This window comes from Zingiber officinale, chromosome 6A (assembly GCF_018446385.1).
Source record: "Zingiber officinale cultivar Zhangliang chromosome 6A, Zo_v1.1, whole genome shotgun sequence".
NCBI lineage: Eukaryota > Viridiplantae > Streptophyta > Magnoliopsida > Zingiberales > Zingiberaceae > Zingiber > Zingiber officinale.
This window is the reverse complement of record NC_055997.1, coordinates 109,036,067-109,050,360: the sequence shown is the minus strand read 5'-3', so window position 1 is coordinate 109,050,360 and position 14,294 is coordinate 109,036,067. Positions and strand designations below refer to the sequence as shown.

Sequence of the window (14,294 nt, the reverse complement as noted above, 5' to 3'; positions counted from 1 at the left end):
ATGCGGATGATGATGATGTTGATGATGATCAAGGCGATCGGTCCAGGACGAACTCCCACCGTCTGATTTGAATGGTGATGAATTTTTATTTTTCACGGTTACAATAACTAAATTCGATATATTCTGAACTTTTTTTATTGTAAATAAACATTTTTTTAAAAAAAAATTATATGAGTTTATGCAGTTTTGTTTTATGAAAAGCAGATATAAATTAAAAACTTATTACTCTTAAGAATTTAAATGTATACTTTAGAAATTAATTAAACAATTGATTTAATAAGAATTAATAATATGATGCAGAAATAAAAACACAAAAGAATATTATATGTATAGGAATCTTATTTAAAATAGAAAAAAAATCAGGAAAAAGAACTCTGGCATGCTTTAAAACTAATATATATATATATATATATTTATTTGTTAATTACTCTAATTTGGGAAAAAAAAAGGACATCTTTTATTTATTTTTTTAAAAAAAATGAAAATAGTGCTTTTATCGTATTTTTCATGATAAAAGCATTCAATTTTAGCATTGTTGTAAATATATCTACTGCAATAATTTTGATCAAATTGTTCACATTGTACAGGTTTCGTGGAACAGTTATTTTAAGATGATAACTATTATAATATATACCAGTAAATTTTTATCAAATTATTTTAAGTGTGCTGTAATAGCTATTGTCATATCTACTACAAAAGTGTTGAAATAATTTTAATCAAATTGAAACTATTTGATTAAGTTCGATCAATTTTAATTCAATAATTTTTTTAATATTATAATATTTAATGCAATAATTTTGAATAAAATAAAATAATTTTATTCTATGCTGTAGACAGAAATAAATATATTTTCAAGATTAAAAAAATAAAATATCCTTTTTTGATTATTTGTTTTAAAAAATGGAATATTTTTTTCTATAACAATGATGCAAAGATCGTTTAATTTTCAAAATATAAATGAGTTGGGCTGATAATAGGCCCATTCTATATTATCATATTATAGGATAATGGTGCAATGGTTAAATTTTTAAATATTTAAATAAATAGTTAAAGGTTGAATTTGAGTAGCATTATACTATAGTAATTTTCAGACGATAATTATAAGAATGTTAGTTATTTAGCTAGTCTCTATGCGTGATAATTCTAAGAATGTTAGTTATTTAGCTAGTCTCTATGAGTGCTTCGATGAAAATTTTTATAGAGTCAAATTATTTACTTTCAAAATTAGTTGGTTCAAAAAATTAAATATCTGTATTATAAATAAAATATTATCATATTCAAAGAAGCGTGACTAAATGGAACACTAAAAGAAGGTTCTGTTACACCATGTAGAAGTTATTAGCTAGTTAATATAACTTAGTATGAATTTAAAATTTAGAATTTAAGATTTAACATATTTAAACACTATTATCAGACAAGCTTTTATAATTATTTTAAAATTATTTTAACAAACTTTAAATATTTTTAATTAAATTAGTAAATAGTATTTTGATATAATAATATTTAGATATTCTAAATCATAAAGTTTACCTCCTAAACTTACATTACACATTGTAGTAGCTACTGAGCCGGTCCCATGGATATGGAGGGAGGTAAATACAGGTACACAGGTGGAAAGTGCATAGCCGAGACGTTAACCTCAGGCAGTGACACCCCGGGGATCGACCCCTGGACCTTTCAACCACAGAACCATGCACTCCCCATCTGTGCTACGCCCTGAGGACTTGTAACAACTATCTTCTAGCTTCTACACAAGGTTGTCTTAACTGGTTCCGAGGCCCTGGACAAATTTGTAATATATATTTTTAAAAATATTATTAATTTATTTTATATAATTTTTTTTCAATGGATAAAATTGTTAAATTATTTAATTTATATTATTTTATTTTTAGAGTTCAATGTGGAAAAGAAAGAATCAACTAGGTTTTAAAAAATAGATATACAATTTAAAAAAATCAAAAATAAATAAAATTAGAATAATTTTTAATTAAAAATTAATGTTTTTAAACTAACTCTAAATAAATTAAAACGTTATAGAAATTACCGGATTAACTCTACAACAGTAGGGGATCAGAGACTAATCTGGGAATAACATTATAAAGAGAAGTTTATTTATTTATTTATTTATTTCAAGAAACAAGAGGCTCAGTTGATGTTATCCTTAATTTGAGATACGTTTTTTATTTTTTCCCAAAAAAAGCTTCCTTAGGCGCTTCCACGTTCGTGGGGGCCAAATCCATTTCCATCGACAAAATCAATTTAAAAAATATACGACATCCTCCCTCAGGTTTGACCTTCCAACCATCCTTGTTCCTGAGAGTTGACTTTGAAGATACTGCACAGGCGAGATCTCGATCCTGTCCACACCCTTCCCAACTCCCAACTACTGCGACAGATGCTGTTCAAATTTCAACGCAAATTGGGAAGCTTCCTCCTTTTCAATTCATGCTTTTGTCTTTCTTCCTTACTAAATTTATACTCTCTGCGTCGTAAACCTACCCAAAAGTCAACCATGAGAACAGAGGGACTTCCATAGATCTGCCTTATCCTTCTTTGAGCTGAGACAGACGAAGCAAGCAATCATGGCTTCTTTTCCCTTCTTCCTTTTCTTCTTCTTCCTCCTCCTCCCTCAGTGTCTTTCCCTCCAACTCTGCACCAATTCGAGTAAGTTTTCAACCGTCTCTTTTTTGTGATAAAAATTTGGGATTTAATTTGTTGCTTAATATCAAGCTAATTTTTGGGGCTTTTGTTGCTTTCAGTGGCACCTTTGACTCTGAATACTACTCTGACTTTCTGCGGAAACAGTGGCAGCAGCTGCTGCAACGCCACCGACGACGGCCTCCTCCGGCGGCAGTTCCAGTCCATGAACATCTCCGACGCAGCCTGCGCCGCCGTCATGAAGTCCATCGTCTGCGCTGTAAACTTTCGCCCCCGAAAACTGCCATTCTTCTTCTGTTTGTTGTTTCTTTGTTCACTGCTTTTATGTCTGTTTCAGAGATGCGATCCATTTTCTGCCGAGTTATTCGACACTGGACCAAGCCCTGACACAGTTCCTACTCTATGCAACTCTACCAGTTCATCAACCTCTTCGTTGGCATCAAATCCCAACCCAAACTTCTGTACACAAGTTTGGGATTCCTGCAACAACGTCTCTATGCTGAATTCTCCATTTGCAGGATTGCCAGTGTCCTCTTCCAGGCTCATCGATATCTGGCAATCCGAAACCGACTTCTGTAAGGCTTTCGGAGGTTCTCCGAGTGACAGCTCCCTATGCTTCAATGGCAATTCAACCTCATTCAACACTATCTTACCTTCACCCTCTCCCAAAGGCCTGTGCCTTGAGAGAATTGCCAATGGATCTTACCTCAACATGGTCCCCCACCCCGATGGCTCGAACCGCGCTTTTGTATTGAATCAGGCTGGCAAGATATGGCTGGCGACGATCCCTGATCAAGGATCCGGAGGAACACTGGAGATTGACGAGACCAACCCCTTCCTTGATTTAACTGATCAAGTTCACTACGACACTGAACTTGGCATGATGGCCATTGCATTTCATCCGAACTTCACTACAAATGGCCGGTTTTTCGTCTCCTACAACTGCGATAGGCTTCAGTCGTTGAGTTGTTCAGGAAGGTGTTCATGCAATTCCGATGCAGGATGTGATCCTTCAAATCTCGGCGCAGACCGTGGTGCCCAGCCATGCCAGTATCAAGCTGTTGTGGCCGAGTACACTGTAAATAGTTCCTCAACAACACCTTCCACGGTATGCTGTCTTCTTCGAACATCTTTGTTTCATCACCTAGCAAAATGCCATAGAAATTGTGTTTCTTGGCTGTAGGCAACGAGTGCCAATCCATTAGAAGTGAGGAGGATCTTCACTATGGGTCTTCCATACACAAACCATCATGGAGGCCAAATTCTGTTCGGACCGGCAGATGGATACCTCTATTTCATGATGGGGGATGGTGGCAGCAAGGGGGATCCCTTCAACTTTGCTCAAAACAAGAAAGCATTGCTCGGAAAAATTATGCGGCTCGACGTAAACAACTTCCAAAGTAACAACACTCTTGATAAACTTATGATTTAGCTCCTTTAGCTTCTCTTGCAACTATGTTGGCTCATCAATTTGTATCACATAACTGTAATTGTCCACTTTCAGGTGACAATCAAGCAACCAACCTAAGTCTATGGGGAAACTACTCCATTCCAGATGATAATCCTTACACGATCGACAGCGAATTGCAACCCGAGATATGGGCATTAGGCCTTGCTAACCCTTGGCGATGCAATTTCGATTCTGAAAGACCTTCATATTTCTACTGCGCAGACACTGGAGATGTAAAGTTTCAGTTCCCTTTAGTGACCACTTAATTGTTCTTCAACAAGCTAAGGTCTCATTAGTTCTGGAATTGACAAAGGCAGAATTTACAGGATACATATGAAGAAGTAGATTTGATCACGAAGGGTGGCAACTACGGATGGCGTGTCTACGAGGGCCCTGATCTTTACAGACCGCCAAGGACGCCCGGCGGAAACACTTCACTCAGCTCCATAAGTCCGATCTTCCCTGCCATGGGTTACACCCACGCCGAGGTCAACAACTCGACGGGCTCCGCGTCCATCACCGGCGGTTATGTCTACAGGTCGACGGCGGACCCCTGCTTGCATGGAAGGTAGGTAGCCAATTTTTAGACGATCGATGACAGTGCGATCGATAAAGTCTGCTAGCTTTCTTATTCTTCAAATGGCGTTTTCAGATATCTGTATGCGGACCTGTACGGTGTGGCGATTTGGGCAGCCGCTGAGGTGCCCGGAAACAGCGGAAACTACACGAGCACAAGGATGGCTTTCGGTTGCAGCGAGAGGTCTCCGATTCCTTGTGACAGGGTGGCGGGGAGCCCCCTCCCGGACCTGGGATACGTGTTCTCGTTCGGGGAAGACAACAGAAAGGATGTTTTTCTGTTAAGCAGCGTCGGCGTGTACAGAATCGTTCCCCCGAGCCGATGCAACTACACTTGCCCGCTGGAGAACACGACTGATGCAGGGGGTTCAGGGAGTTCTTCGTCTGCAAGGAGAATGGAAGGGCTAACGGGGAGAGTGGCGGCGGCGGCGGCGGCGGCGGTGTTTGTGCTTCTCTGCTGGTGTTGAATTTGAGCTTGGTTGTTGAATCTGCAAGTCGTGTTTGTTTTTTGTTTTTTTTTTGTTTTTGTTTTTGTCTAAATCTAAATTTTTATTTTGATTCGCAATCTGCTTTCTTTTGACAAAAGCTTTCAAAAACCTAAAGTTCCGTATTTTAAAAATTATACAGTACAGATTAAAAGAACATTGTTTGTTTTTTTATTAAAAAACTAGTTATCGTGCATGTATACTTATCTTTATTAAATTATAAAATAATTTAATAAATCTCTGAAATTTATTAATAAATTTTAAAATTATTTTTAATATGAACAAAAAAATTGGCATTAATCTAATTTTATTTTAGCTGGAAGGTTAATCAGTAAAGGTACAGATTAAATATTAAGATTATAAAAATATTTTTTTAGTTGGATATTTAATTTTGTTGATTAGTTCTGAGCTCGGGTCAATTCATCCATTACTCAATTCTATATACTTACCAAATTAAGAAATCATCATTATCCATAAATAATGATGAAGGAATGTAATAGTGTTTAAATTATGAATTTAAAAATGATAATTTAAAAATAATTTCTAAATTTATGAAAATTAGTCAAATCTATATAACTAAATGAGTTTTATTCTATTCCCATTTCATATTTTTATTAAACCCATACGATCGTCATTTTCATGATTCCATCATTTAACTCACCGCTACCTAAATTGTCATAGTAATTACAATAATAATAATTTTAGAAATTAGAGTATTTTCTGAATGCAAAAGAAAGATAAAATATTTTTTTTATAATTAATAAAAAAAATATCCTTATAAAATTCTGCCGCGGGAATCGCAAGGGTGCCTAAGATCACTGTGGGCGCCGCCGGATCCAACTCTCCGCCCTCTTGCCGTTATAGCTTCACCATCGGCATCGCGACGACAATGAAGCATTCACGCGCCGCTTCGCCTTCGCAGCCGCCATGAGATCCTACGCCTCTTCCATCGCCTTCTTCTTCTCTGCCCTCGTCCTCTTCCTCGTCTCCTTCCCGGGTCTCGTCCCCCTCGCCGTAACCGAGCCCAGCATAGACGATCCCAGTCGCGTCACGCAGATCTCTTGGCGTCCCAGGTGAGCGTTAGCGTTGCTCTCCTCTCTCTCTCTCACAAAAAAGTTCCATTTTTAGTTTCGTACACTACGGTTTCATAGTTCTGACATCTTGATTTAGGGTTTTGTTTCAAATTTATCTTCTCTTCTTCCTCCCTACTCATTGACATCTCTGGACAAAATGATCAAATACAAAAAGTGAGTTGAACCTTTCTTGGTTACAGCTCGTCATAGACTTTGCTGCTTCAGAGGAAAAAGGTCTTATTGAGACAACAAACTTTTCCTCCCAACTAATTGACAATGCAAATTTTGGGACAAAATGCTCAAAAAAAAGTTAACTTTGAACTTCGATTTTCTTGGTTTCAATGCGTCAGAAACCTTACTCTTTCAAAGGAAGAAAGGTCTTATTGAAGCCATATGCTTAACTAACGCTGTCAACTTAGATATTAATCTACAAGGCCTGAATTGGGAATCAAATTCTACTTTTTTTTTTTTTAGAGGAAATGTTAATATTCATCCAGGAATAGTAATCCTCATATTGCTTGTTCTTGAACTCTGGCAGAATGCATTAAGAATGTATTTGAATTTTGCTGCAGGATCTTCCTTTATGAAGGGTTCCTTTCCGATGAGGAATGTGACCATATCATTAAACTGGTAACTAAGAAGCTATCCCTTTCTTATCTCTGTATGTTTTCATGGTTCTGAATCTGTATATTTCCTTGGTTTTGACTAATTTGATGCAGGCGAGGAGCAAGATGAAGAGATCAATGGTGGCCGACAATAAATCTGGGGATAGTCGCAAGAGCAACGTGCGTACAAGCTTTGGAACGTTTCTTACAAAACATCAGGTACTTTGTCCATTCTTGCTTACTAAAAGATGCCTAAAGCTCTAGGTTATCTCACTATTCAGAAGTGCATCAAACAAACGACCGCAACTTTCGTAATTTACTTGTAGTGTCCAAAAGTTATTAATCTTCAAGTCAAAACATTTTGTACAGTTGATGCTTTATTTTGTATCTTTGTTCATACACTGTTAGCTATGTTCAATAGAAGTTCTTTTTTGCTAAGTTTATAGGTTATCTATATAGAATTGTGATTGAAATGCTAAGGCAATAAAGGGCAAAAAAAGGCCATTTTTAGCTGGAGATATTTTTTTTTATTATTTTCATCACTCCACTCTTACGCCCATTGGAAGTAATTTAGCTATTCTCATGGTTTAGGGTTTAGAGTGCATCCAAGTTACCAATCTAAGAGTTACAAACAGACTACTGCAAACTCATATACAATTTACAAGGAGAAAACAAGTTAGTTCCAATATGTGAAGAAACCCATTAAGGCAGAAAAAAATAATCAAGAAACAGAACTAGATAAACTGAATTGATGAGCCGGATTGTATTATGTTTTCTTATCCTATTGCCATTAATATATTCTACTTGTGACTTAACTACAACTTTATCCCATCCTCGTAATATATGGCCATTTTTTATAATCTGTGACTACGAAGATAATATGCCTTTAATGGAACACATAAACATGGACATTAGGATTACATGGCATATGACCACTGTGAACCAAACACACTGATTTCAGAAGAAAAGAACATCTATAACTAATACCAGTTAAAACCCAAGAAACAACATAAACAGTGAGTAGGCATAAATTAGAAAAGAAGAACTTATACGAGAATTTCAGCCATCTGCTCTTTCTTCCTTGCTTAGCTCTAAGATGGTTTTGGGGCACACATGATGCAAGAGTTACAGAATAATTCAAACACTAACAACAAACTTTAATATTGTTTGACACTATTTTCATCGAGTAAACTTACAGTATAAAATGTTGATTCATTTACGAATTGAATCTTCTAGATTTGTATACCATCATCCGATGAGTTTCACACTGACATCTTCTAACTATTTTTTTTTCCGATGGTTGCGTTGTATAATATATATTCTTTTCATTTTTCTTATTTTTGGAACTATGTATGAAATTAGTAATTACGGATCATTAAGAAGCTAAGGATTCTTTCTCTTTGGTCCAAGGATGAGGTAATTGCAAGAATTGATCAAAGGATTGCCAAATGGACCTTCCTTCCAGAGGGTATTTCCTTGCGCTAGTTATGCATTGCATGGTGCAATTCTTGTAGTTTTCTTGTTTCATCATCTTAGCATTGCATCTATAAGCAGAAAATGCCGAGGCCCTTCAAGTATTACGCTACCAAGAAGGTCAAAAGTACGTACCACATCATGACTACTTTTTCGATCCAAAGAACAAAATACGCGGAGGCCATAGGTATGCAACGGTTCTTATGTATCTTTCAGATGTCGAAAAAGGAGGGGAGACTGTCTTTCCAATAGCAGAGGTAGTAAAGCACTGCCAGCAAATATTTTGGTTGGGATAGAATGGGGATAACCTTTATCTGTGACTATTTCAGGGTGCCTCATCTCAGTTTAAAGATGACAGTTGGTCTGATTGTGCAAAAATGGCCTTGCAGGTACAATCGATGAATTTATGCTTCTTGGAATTGTTAATCATAGAGTTTAGTTGATGTAGCTTAGCTTTTGATTTGCTTGCAGTGAAACCTAAAAAGGGTGATGCAGTGCTCTTCTTTAGCCTTCACATCAATGGCACAACAGATCCAGCCAGTCTCCATGGTAGCTGCCCTGTCATTGAAGGTGAAAAATGGTCGGCGCCAAAATGGATTCATGTCAGGTCCTATGACAATCCGCAGAAACCAAGCTCAACCGAGGAGTGCTCCGACTACAATGAGAATTGTTCATATTGGGCATCCACGGGGGAGTGCCAAAAGAATCCCAATTACATGATTGGGAACGATGCCGTACTCGGAAACTGTCGAAAGAGTTGCATGGTGTGCGGCAAGTCCAAGTCGATGCGGCTTATTTCTTGAGTGTCTGGTGCTTCTGATCAGTCCAAGAGTGAAAGGTCTTTGACTTTGCACAAAGAAAATATAGCAACAAAAACTCTTTTAAAATTTCATTTTAACCCTTTATGCGTTATCTACTTTTTAATTTATCTTTATATAGTTCAAAATATTATTTTTTATCCCTAGACTTCATGTAAAATTTTTATTTTTATTTATTGCATAATTATTAAAATTTAAACAATTGTATTACATTAATCGAGTAGAATCATAATCTAAAGCCTTTTTTAGTTATCATTAAAAAAGATATTTAACTTTTGGACTGTCGCTATAAGATAAAGCTAATTAAGTTTATCTTTATTTTATATATATTCTTTTCTATATACAAAAGTAAGACGTGAAAGAATGCTTCAAAACAAAGTCATCCTATTACACTAAACATGATTTGAAGCTATTAGGTAATTACTAAAGTTTTTTTTCCTCACAAATTTGTCATTAGAGTCCTTAAGCACTTATGTTGAAATAAAAATGAATTATAAACCTAAATTATAATAATTTCAAAATCTCTTGTTGAATGTAATTGCTAAGTTAATTACTTAGTTGTGAAGTATCAATTTCAAGAAAGTTCTGGAGCGTTAAGTAATCCTAAAGAAGGCAAGTCGAACTTTGCTAACAACCAAACTTATCACATGAACTACACCAACCAATCTTTATACATTGACCATTAGGTTAGAAAGGATCCTTGTAGGTTATTTATTCTGTGTTCCTCACCATATCTTAGTAAGAAATAATAATAAACATTAGATGGAGCATCATCATCACCACCATCTATACCATCATCCTCCCCAAAGATCCTTACCTTCGCCGCCTCCTCCTCAGTGGTCCAGATCGCCGTCGCCTCCGCCGCCACCAGGTCCTCCTCCTCCTTTTGCACCACAGCCGCCGCCACCAGGTCCTCCTCCTCCTCCTCCTCCTTTTGCACCACCGCCGCCATCTCTAGAACCGTATGGGATAAATCCGCCACCTCCTTCGCGGTTTGATCCCCCACCGCCATCATTTCGACATTCAAGCCCATTTGGTCCACCCCCTCCCCCACCTCGATGGTGAAAGATCGGATTGAATTATATGAGACCTATATAATACTCTATGTTATGTCCTATACATGTCGTATACATGTAACTAATGTTGTATCAAAATAGCTACAAAGGTTATCGAGTATGAAATACTTATGTTTGTTTGTCTATGTAGTAGATGAAATACATATGAATTTATAACTATCATCTTATCTAGTGTCAATGTTTTTGTGATGAATGTCTTATAACATCTATGATACTCTTGTCAAGTGTTGGAAGAAAGAAGAAATATATTTTTTCTTGTAAATTTTTCATTAAGTCAGGAGAAAATTGTCATACAAACACAGGTCAAGATGATATTTACAAGCTATTAACATGAGAAAAAAATAGAAGGTGAGTCTTAGGATAAGAATAAAATTATTATCATGTGATTTTGAGATCATCAATTGGAATCATAAAACTAACTTTTTATAAAAATACAAAGTAAAATTACATAAAATTAACACAATATAATTTAATCCTTCCTTGGGATTTGAGAATTTCGTACACGAGACTACCTTTATAACATGAAAAAAAAATAATATTTTCAAAGCATTAAATTATTTAATGGAGTCATTTTTTTAATAATAGATGCTACATAAAGATTGAAAAAAAAAGAAGGAAATCAAAATAAATAAAAAAAATGACAAAAGAAAGATTTATGGTATAGCAATAGGGTATTTAAGTTGTCATCTTAGTATTTATGGTTCGATCTCTAGCCAGGGGCGGATTCAGAAGGGGGGTGGCATCGACGGTTGCCCCCTCCCCCTTGCCGGTAATGGAACCCTTAGTAGTATTGGGTTTTACCAGTGGAGATAGGAGATACCGCCCTTTGTTTCATGTAAAAATCGTCCCTCCATACATGAATTTCTGGATCCGCCACTGTCTCTAGCTATGACATATTTATAGAATTTTTTTTTCCAAATGGGGCACGCAACCAAGGGATGTTGGACTTTTGAGCGGCCTGTCGTGAACTCTTCCCGAGTTACCCTAGTCCATCGTGAGCAATTCCCGATTTACCCCGATAATCATTGAAAAATTTTTGTAGGGCGGATGATCACCCGTAAAGTAGCAAGTCGAGGAAGAAGAAGGAGGCTGTGAAATCACGATTACCTGCAAAAGCGATGAAGAAAACACAAAAGAGAAATTGAAAGGAAATCTAGAGGGAGAGAATGAAGAGATTTAACTTGATTTGACGGTGTACCTATTCTAACAATGGCCAAAGGAGACTTTATCACTCAGAGCATCCCCAACGTTAACGCGTTATAATATCCGTCACCTCATTAAAAGATATGAGACCCACTGCTACATACTCATTATAATAATATCTCTCTTTCACTTAGATCCCTTTTAACATTAATATGGGCTCCACTCACAATGGAGAGGGGATGTTAAGTGAGTGTTATAACATCAATTTAACACTCCATTGTAGATGCTCTCAAGTCATACATGCTATTTTAGAAAAAAAAAAAGAAGCATGGGCGTGCCCAGTGCCAACCTTGAGGTGGTGAAGGCGGGGCCAACGCATAAGGCCCCATCTCCTTGGTGGGCCCCATTTTTTAAATTTTAAAATAAAATTTTAATATGTTTCATAGTATTAACAATATCAATGAAAAAAAATTTAATTAAAAATGATCTAATTCTAAATTATAATATATTATGGACTTTTTTTTTATAAAAATATCAAAATAAGCATGAACATTTTATTCCTCCACGCTTCTATTTCCCTAAAACCCTAAACGTCGATGCTACCTTTTGCCTTTTGCACGTAGTTTTGCTTTTTGAATCTTTCACCCGTGTTGACGCCGACGTCGACGCCGACGCCAAGGCTCGATAGGCTTTATAGGAGGTAGACAACGCGCTAGTCGCGCGAAGTCGCGAATCCTAGTGATCTCGACTCTCGAGTGTCATCATCACAGATTCACAATTTCACAGTCAGCTTTGGTCTTTGTGGCTGTTATCGCAGCATCGGGTTGGCGTATCAGATTTCCATTTTTACTTAGGCATCTATGATCAATTGTTTTGTTTAAATATGTTTGATTGGCTTATGCTTTCCAATTTCCATTGATTGCTAATTTCATCATCGAATTAAATTTTTTTTTCTCTGAAATATGTCGTTTTTGGATATCAAATTAATAGGCTATTAATGTAAGACTAATGTGATCAAAAGACTTGTTCTGCAAGACTGCAACATGTCTGATGTGATTCATGTGAAATATATAATTTAGTTTGTTGTCTTTTGTTTATATGATTACATCATCTAGTGAATAAATATTTGACAACTTGGCATTGTGCCATTACATGGAAAATAGACTAGGACAGTAGGACATAATATCCATGAATTATGAATATGTAATTTAGGTATTGCAAAATATATGATACAAACACAGTAATACAGTATGATTAGTACTTAGTAATCTAATATTTTGGTGGAATTCATTTTGACCATATGCTTTACCGCCCTTGAGAAAATTCATTCATAGCAACTAGCAAATCTTTATGAAACCTCACTATTTGACACTTTGTAGATGTGCAGACCTCGTGGTAAAAGTTCAAGATTACAACAAAAAGGATAACTTACCATTAAATCCAAAAAATGCCAAGGTTGATAAACCAGATTGTTGCTCCACTTTGAAATGGTAGTTCAATGACATTTCTTATATGTTTGTCATTATGCATTCATTGGCATTCACTACAGTTAGATGTAATTGTACAATAATCATTTTATTTTCTAGATGTATATTTTCATAAACAATTGAGTTAATAACATTTTATTATCGTTTATGTAAACACTCATCTCCATGCTTTATTAGAAAACTTAACTATATTATGCACGTTTGAATAACTCAAATCCTCATGAGAACTTAGGATAGTTCTCTAAAAGAGAACTCAACCCCTCATGAGAATTGTAAATGAACAAATAAGATAAATGGTTTAGTTGAAATAATAATAAATCAAATAATACAAGTTTAAAAATTTAATGTATGATTTTTAATTCCAATTCAACGTCATTAAAGCAAAATGAGCATTTTATAATAAGTGTTTGTCTAATGTCTATAATAAGTAGTTAATCATTTTTTTTTGTAGAAACTTAGAATGTCCGATACTAAGAAGTATCTATCAGGCCATGATAAGTGAAAAAAAAAAGAGTTGAAGAATTTATTGAGTCTCAAAGAGGGGCGATCGACAGATTTGTTGTCAAAGAATCGAAAAAACTCATTACTTGAAGATTTGGTTAATGAAGAAGAACAAAAAAACAATTGTAATGAATTACATGAAGGCTTAGCCATTGAAAATGATATAGAGGGAGATGTGAATGGAATTGAAGGCAATGAAAATGGTGATGACTTAGACTTTGAAAATAATTATTCTGAAAGTGATGATGATGTTATTAATGTCGTGAATGAAGAATCGACTGTCCCAAGTTCATCGATTCCACTTGACATTTTTTTATCCTAAAAATTGGGAGAATTTAGATCCCAAGTGGAAGGATCAATTAGTGGAAAAGGGGCCTATAAGAGATGTATTAACAGGAAAATGCCCCAAAGATAAATGAAATAGACAATTCTCTTTGGATTTCTATACTCGGATTTTTCCAAATGGTCAAAAACACCATAGAGATTGGTTGGTTTATTCAAAAGCACTTGATAAAGCATTTTGTTTTTGTTGCAAGTTGTTTAAAAGGGGTCCTCAACGAAGTCAACTAGCAAATGAGAGATACTGTGATTGGGGGCATCTTAGTAGCAGACTTAAAGAACATGAGACAAGTATTGAGCATATCAGTTATTATGTTAGTTGGTCTGAGTTGCGTATCAGGTTATTGAAGAGTACAACAATTGATCATGCTATTCAAGATCAAATTAAGAAGGCAAAAGAGCATTGGAGGAAGGTATTACATTGATTAATTTCACTTGTGAGATTTTTCGCTAAACATAATATAGCATTTCGTGGTAGTAATGAGAAGTTTTATGATGATAACAATGGAAATTTTATGGCTACTATTGAGATGATTGCTGAGTGGGACTTAGTGATGAAGGAGCATATTGAAAGAAATACACATCATCATTATCTTAGCCATAAAATTTA

At 35.6% G+C, this 14,294-nt stretch overlaps 2 protein-coding genes across 2 annotated transcripts; both read left to right on the top strand.

The window, feature by feature from the left end:
- Positions 1-2,307: 2,307 nt before the first annotated feature.
- LOC121997366 (HIPL1 protein-like) lies at positions 2,308-5,265 on the top strand. Its single transcript, XM_042551737.1, has 7 exons — positions 2,308-2,664; positions 2,760-2,917; positions 2,996-3,766; positions 3,842-4,058; positions 4,163-4,341; positions 4,435-4,676; positions 4,761-5,265. The coding sequence occupies exons 1-7, from the start codon at positions 2,583-2,585 to the stop codon at positions 5,149-5,151; spliced, it is 2,040 nt and encodes a 679-aa protein (XP_042407671.1). The 5' UTR covers positions 2,308-2,582; the 3' UTR covers positions 5,152-5,265.
- A 710-nt stretch (positions 5,266-5,975) lies between these two features.
- LOC121997365 (probable prolyl 4-hydroxylase 7) lies at positions 5,976-9,285 on the top strand. Its single transcript, XM_042551736.1, has 7 exons — positions 5,976-6,242; positions 6,815-6,872; positions 6,962-7,066; positions 8,258-8,315; positions 8,402-8,577; positions 8,650-8,709; positions 8,792-9,285. Exons 1-7 carry the CDS (start codon positions 6,097-6,099, stop codon positions 8,792-8,794), a joined length of 606 nt encoding a protein of 201 aa, XP_042407670.1. The 5' UTR covers positions 5,976-6,096; the 3' UTR covers positions 8,795-9,285.
- Positions 9,286-14,294: the final 5,009 nt, after the last annotated feature.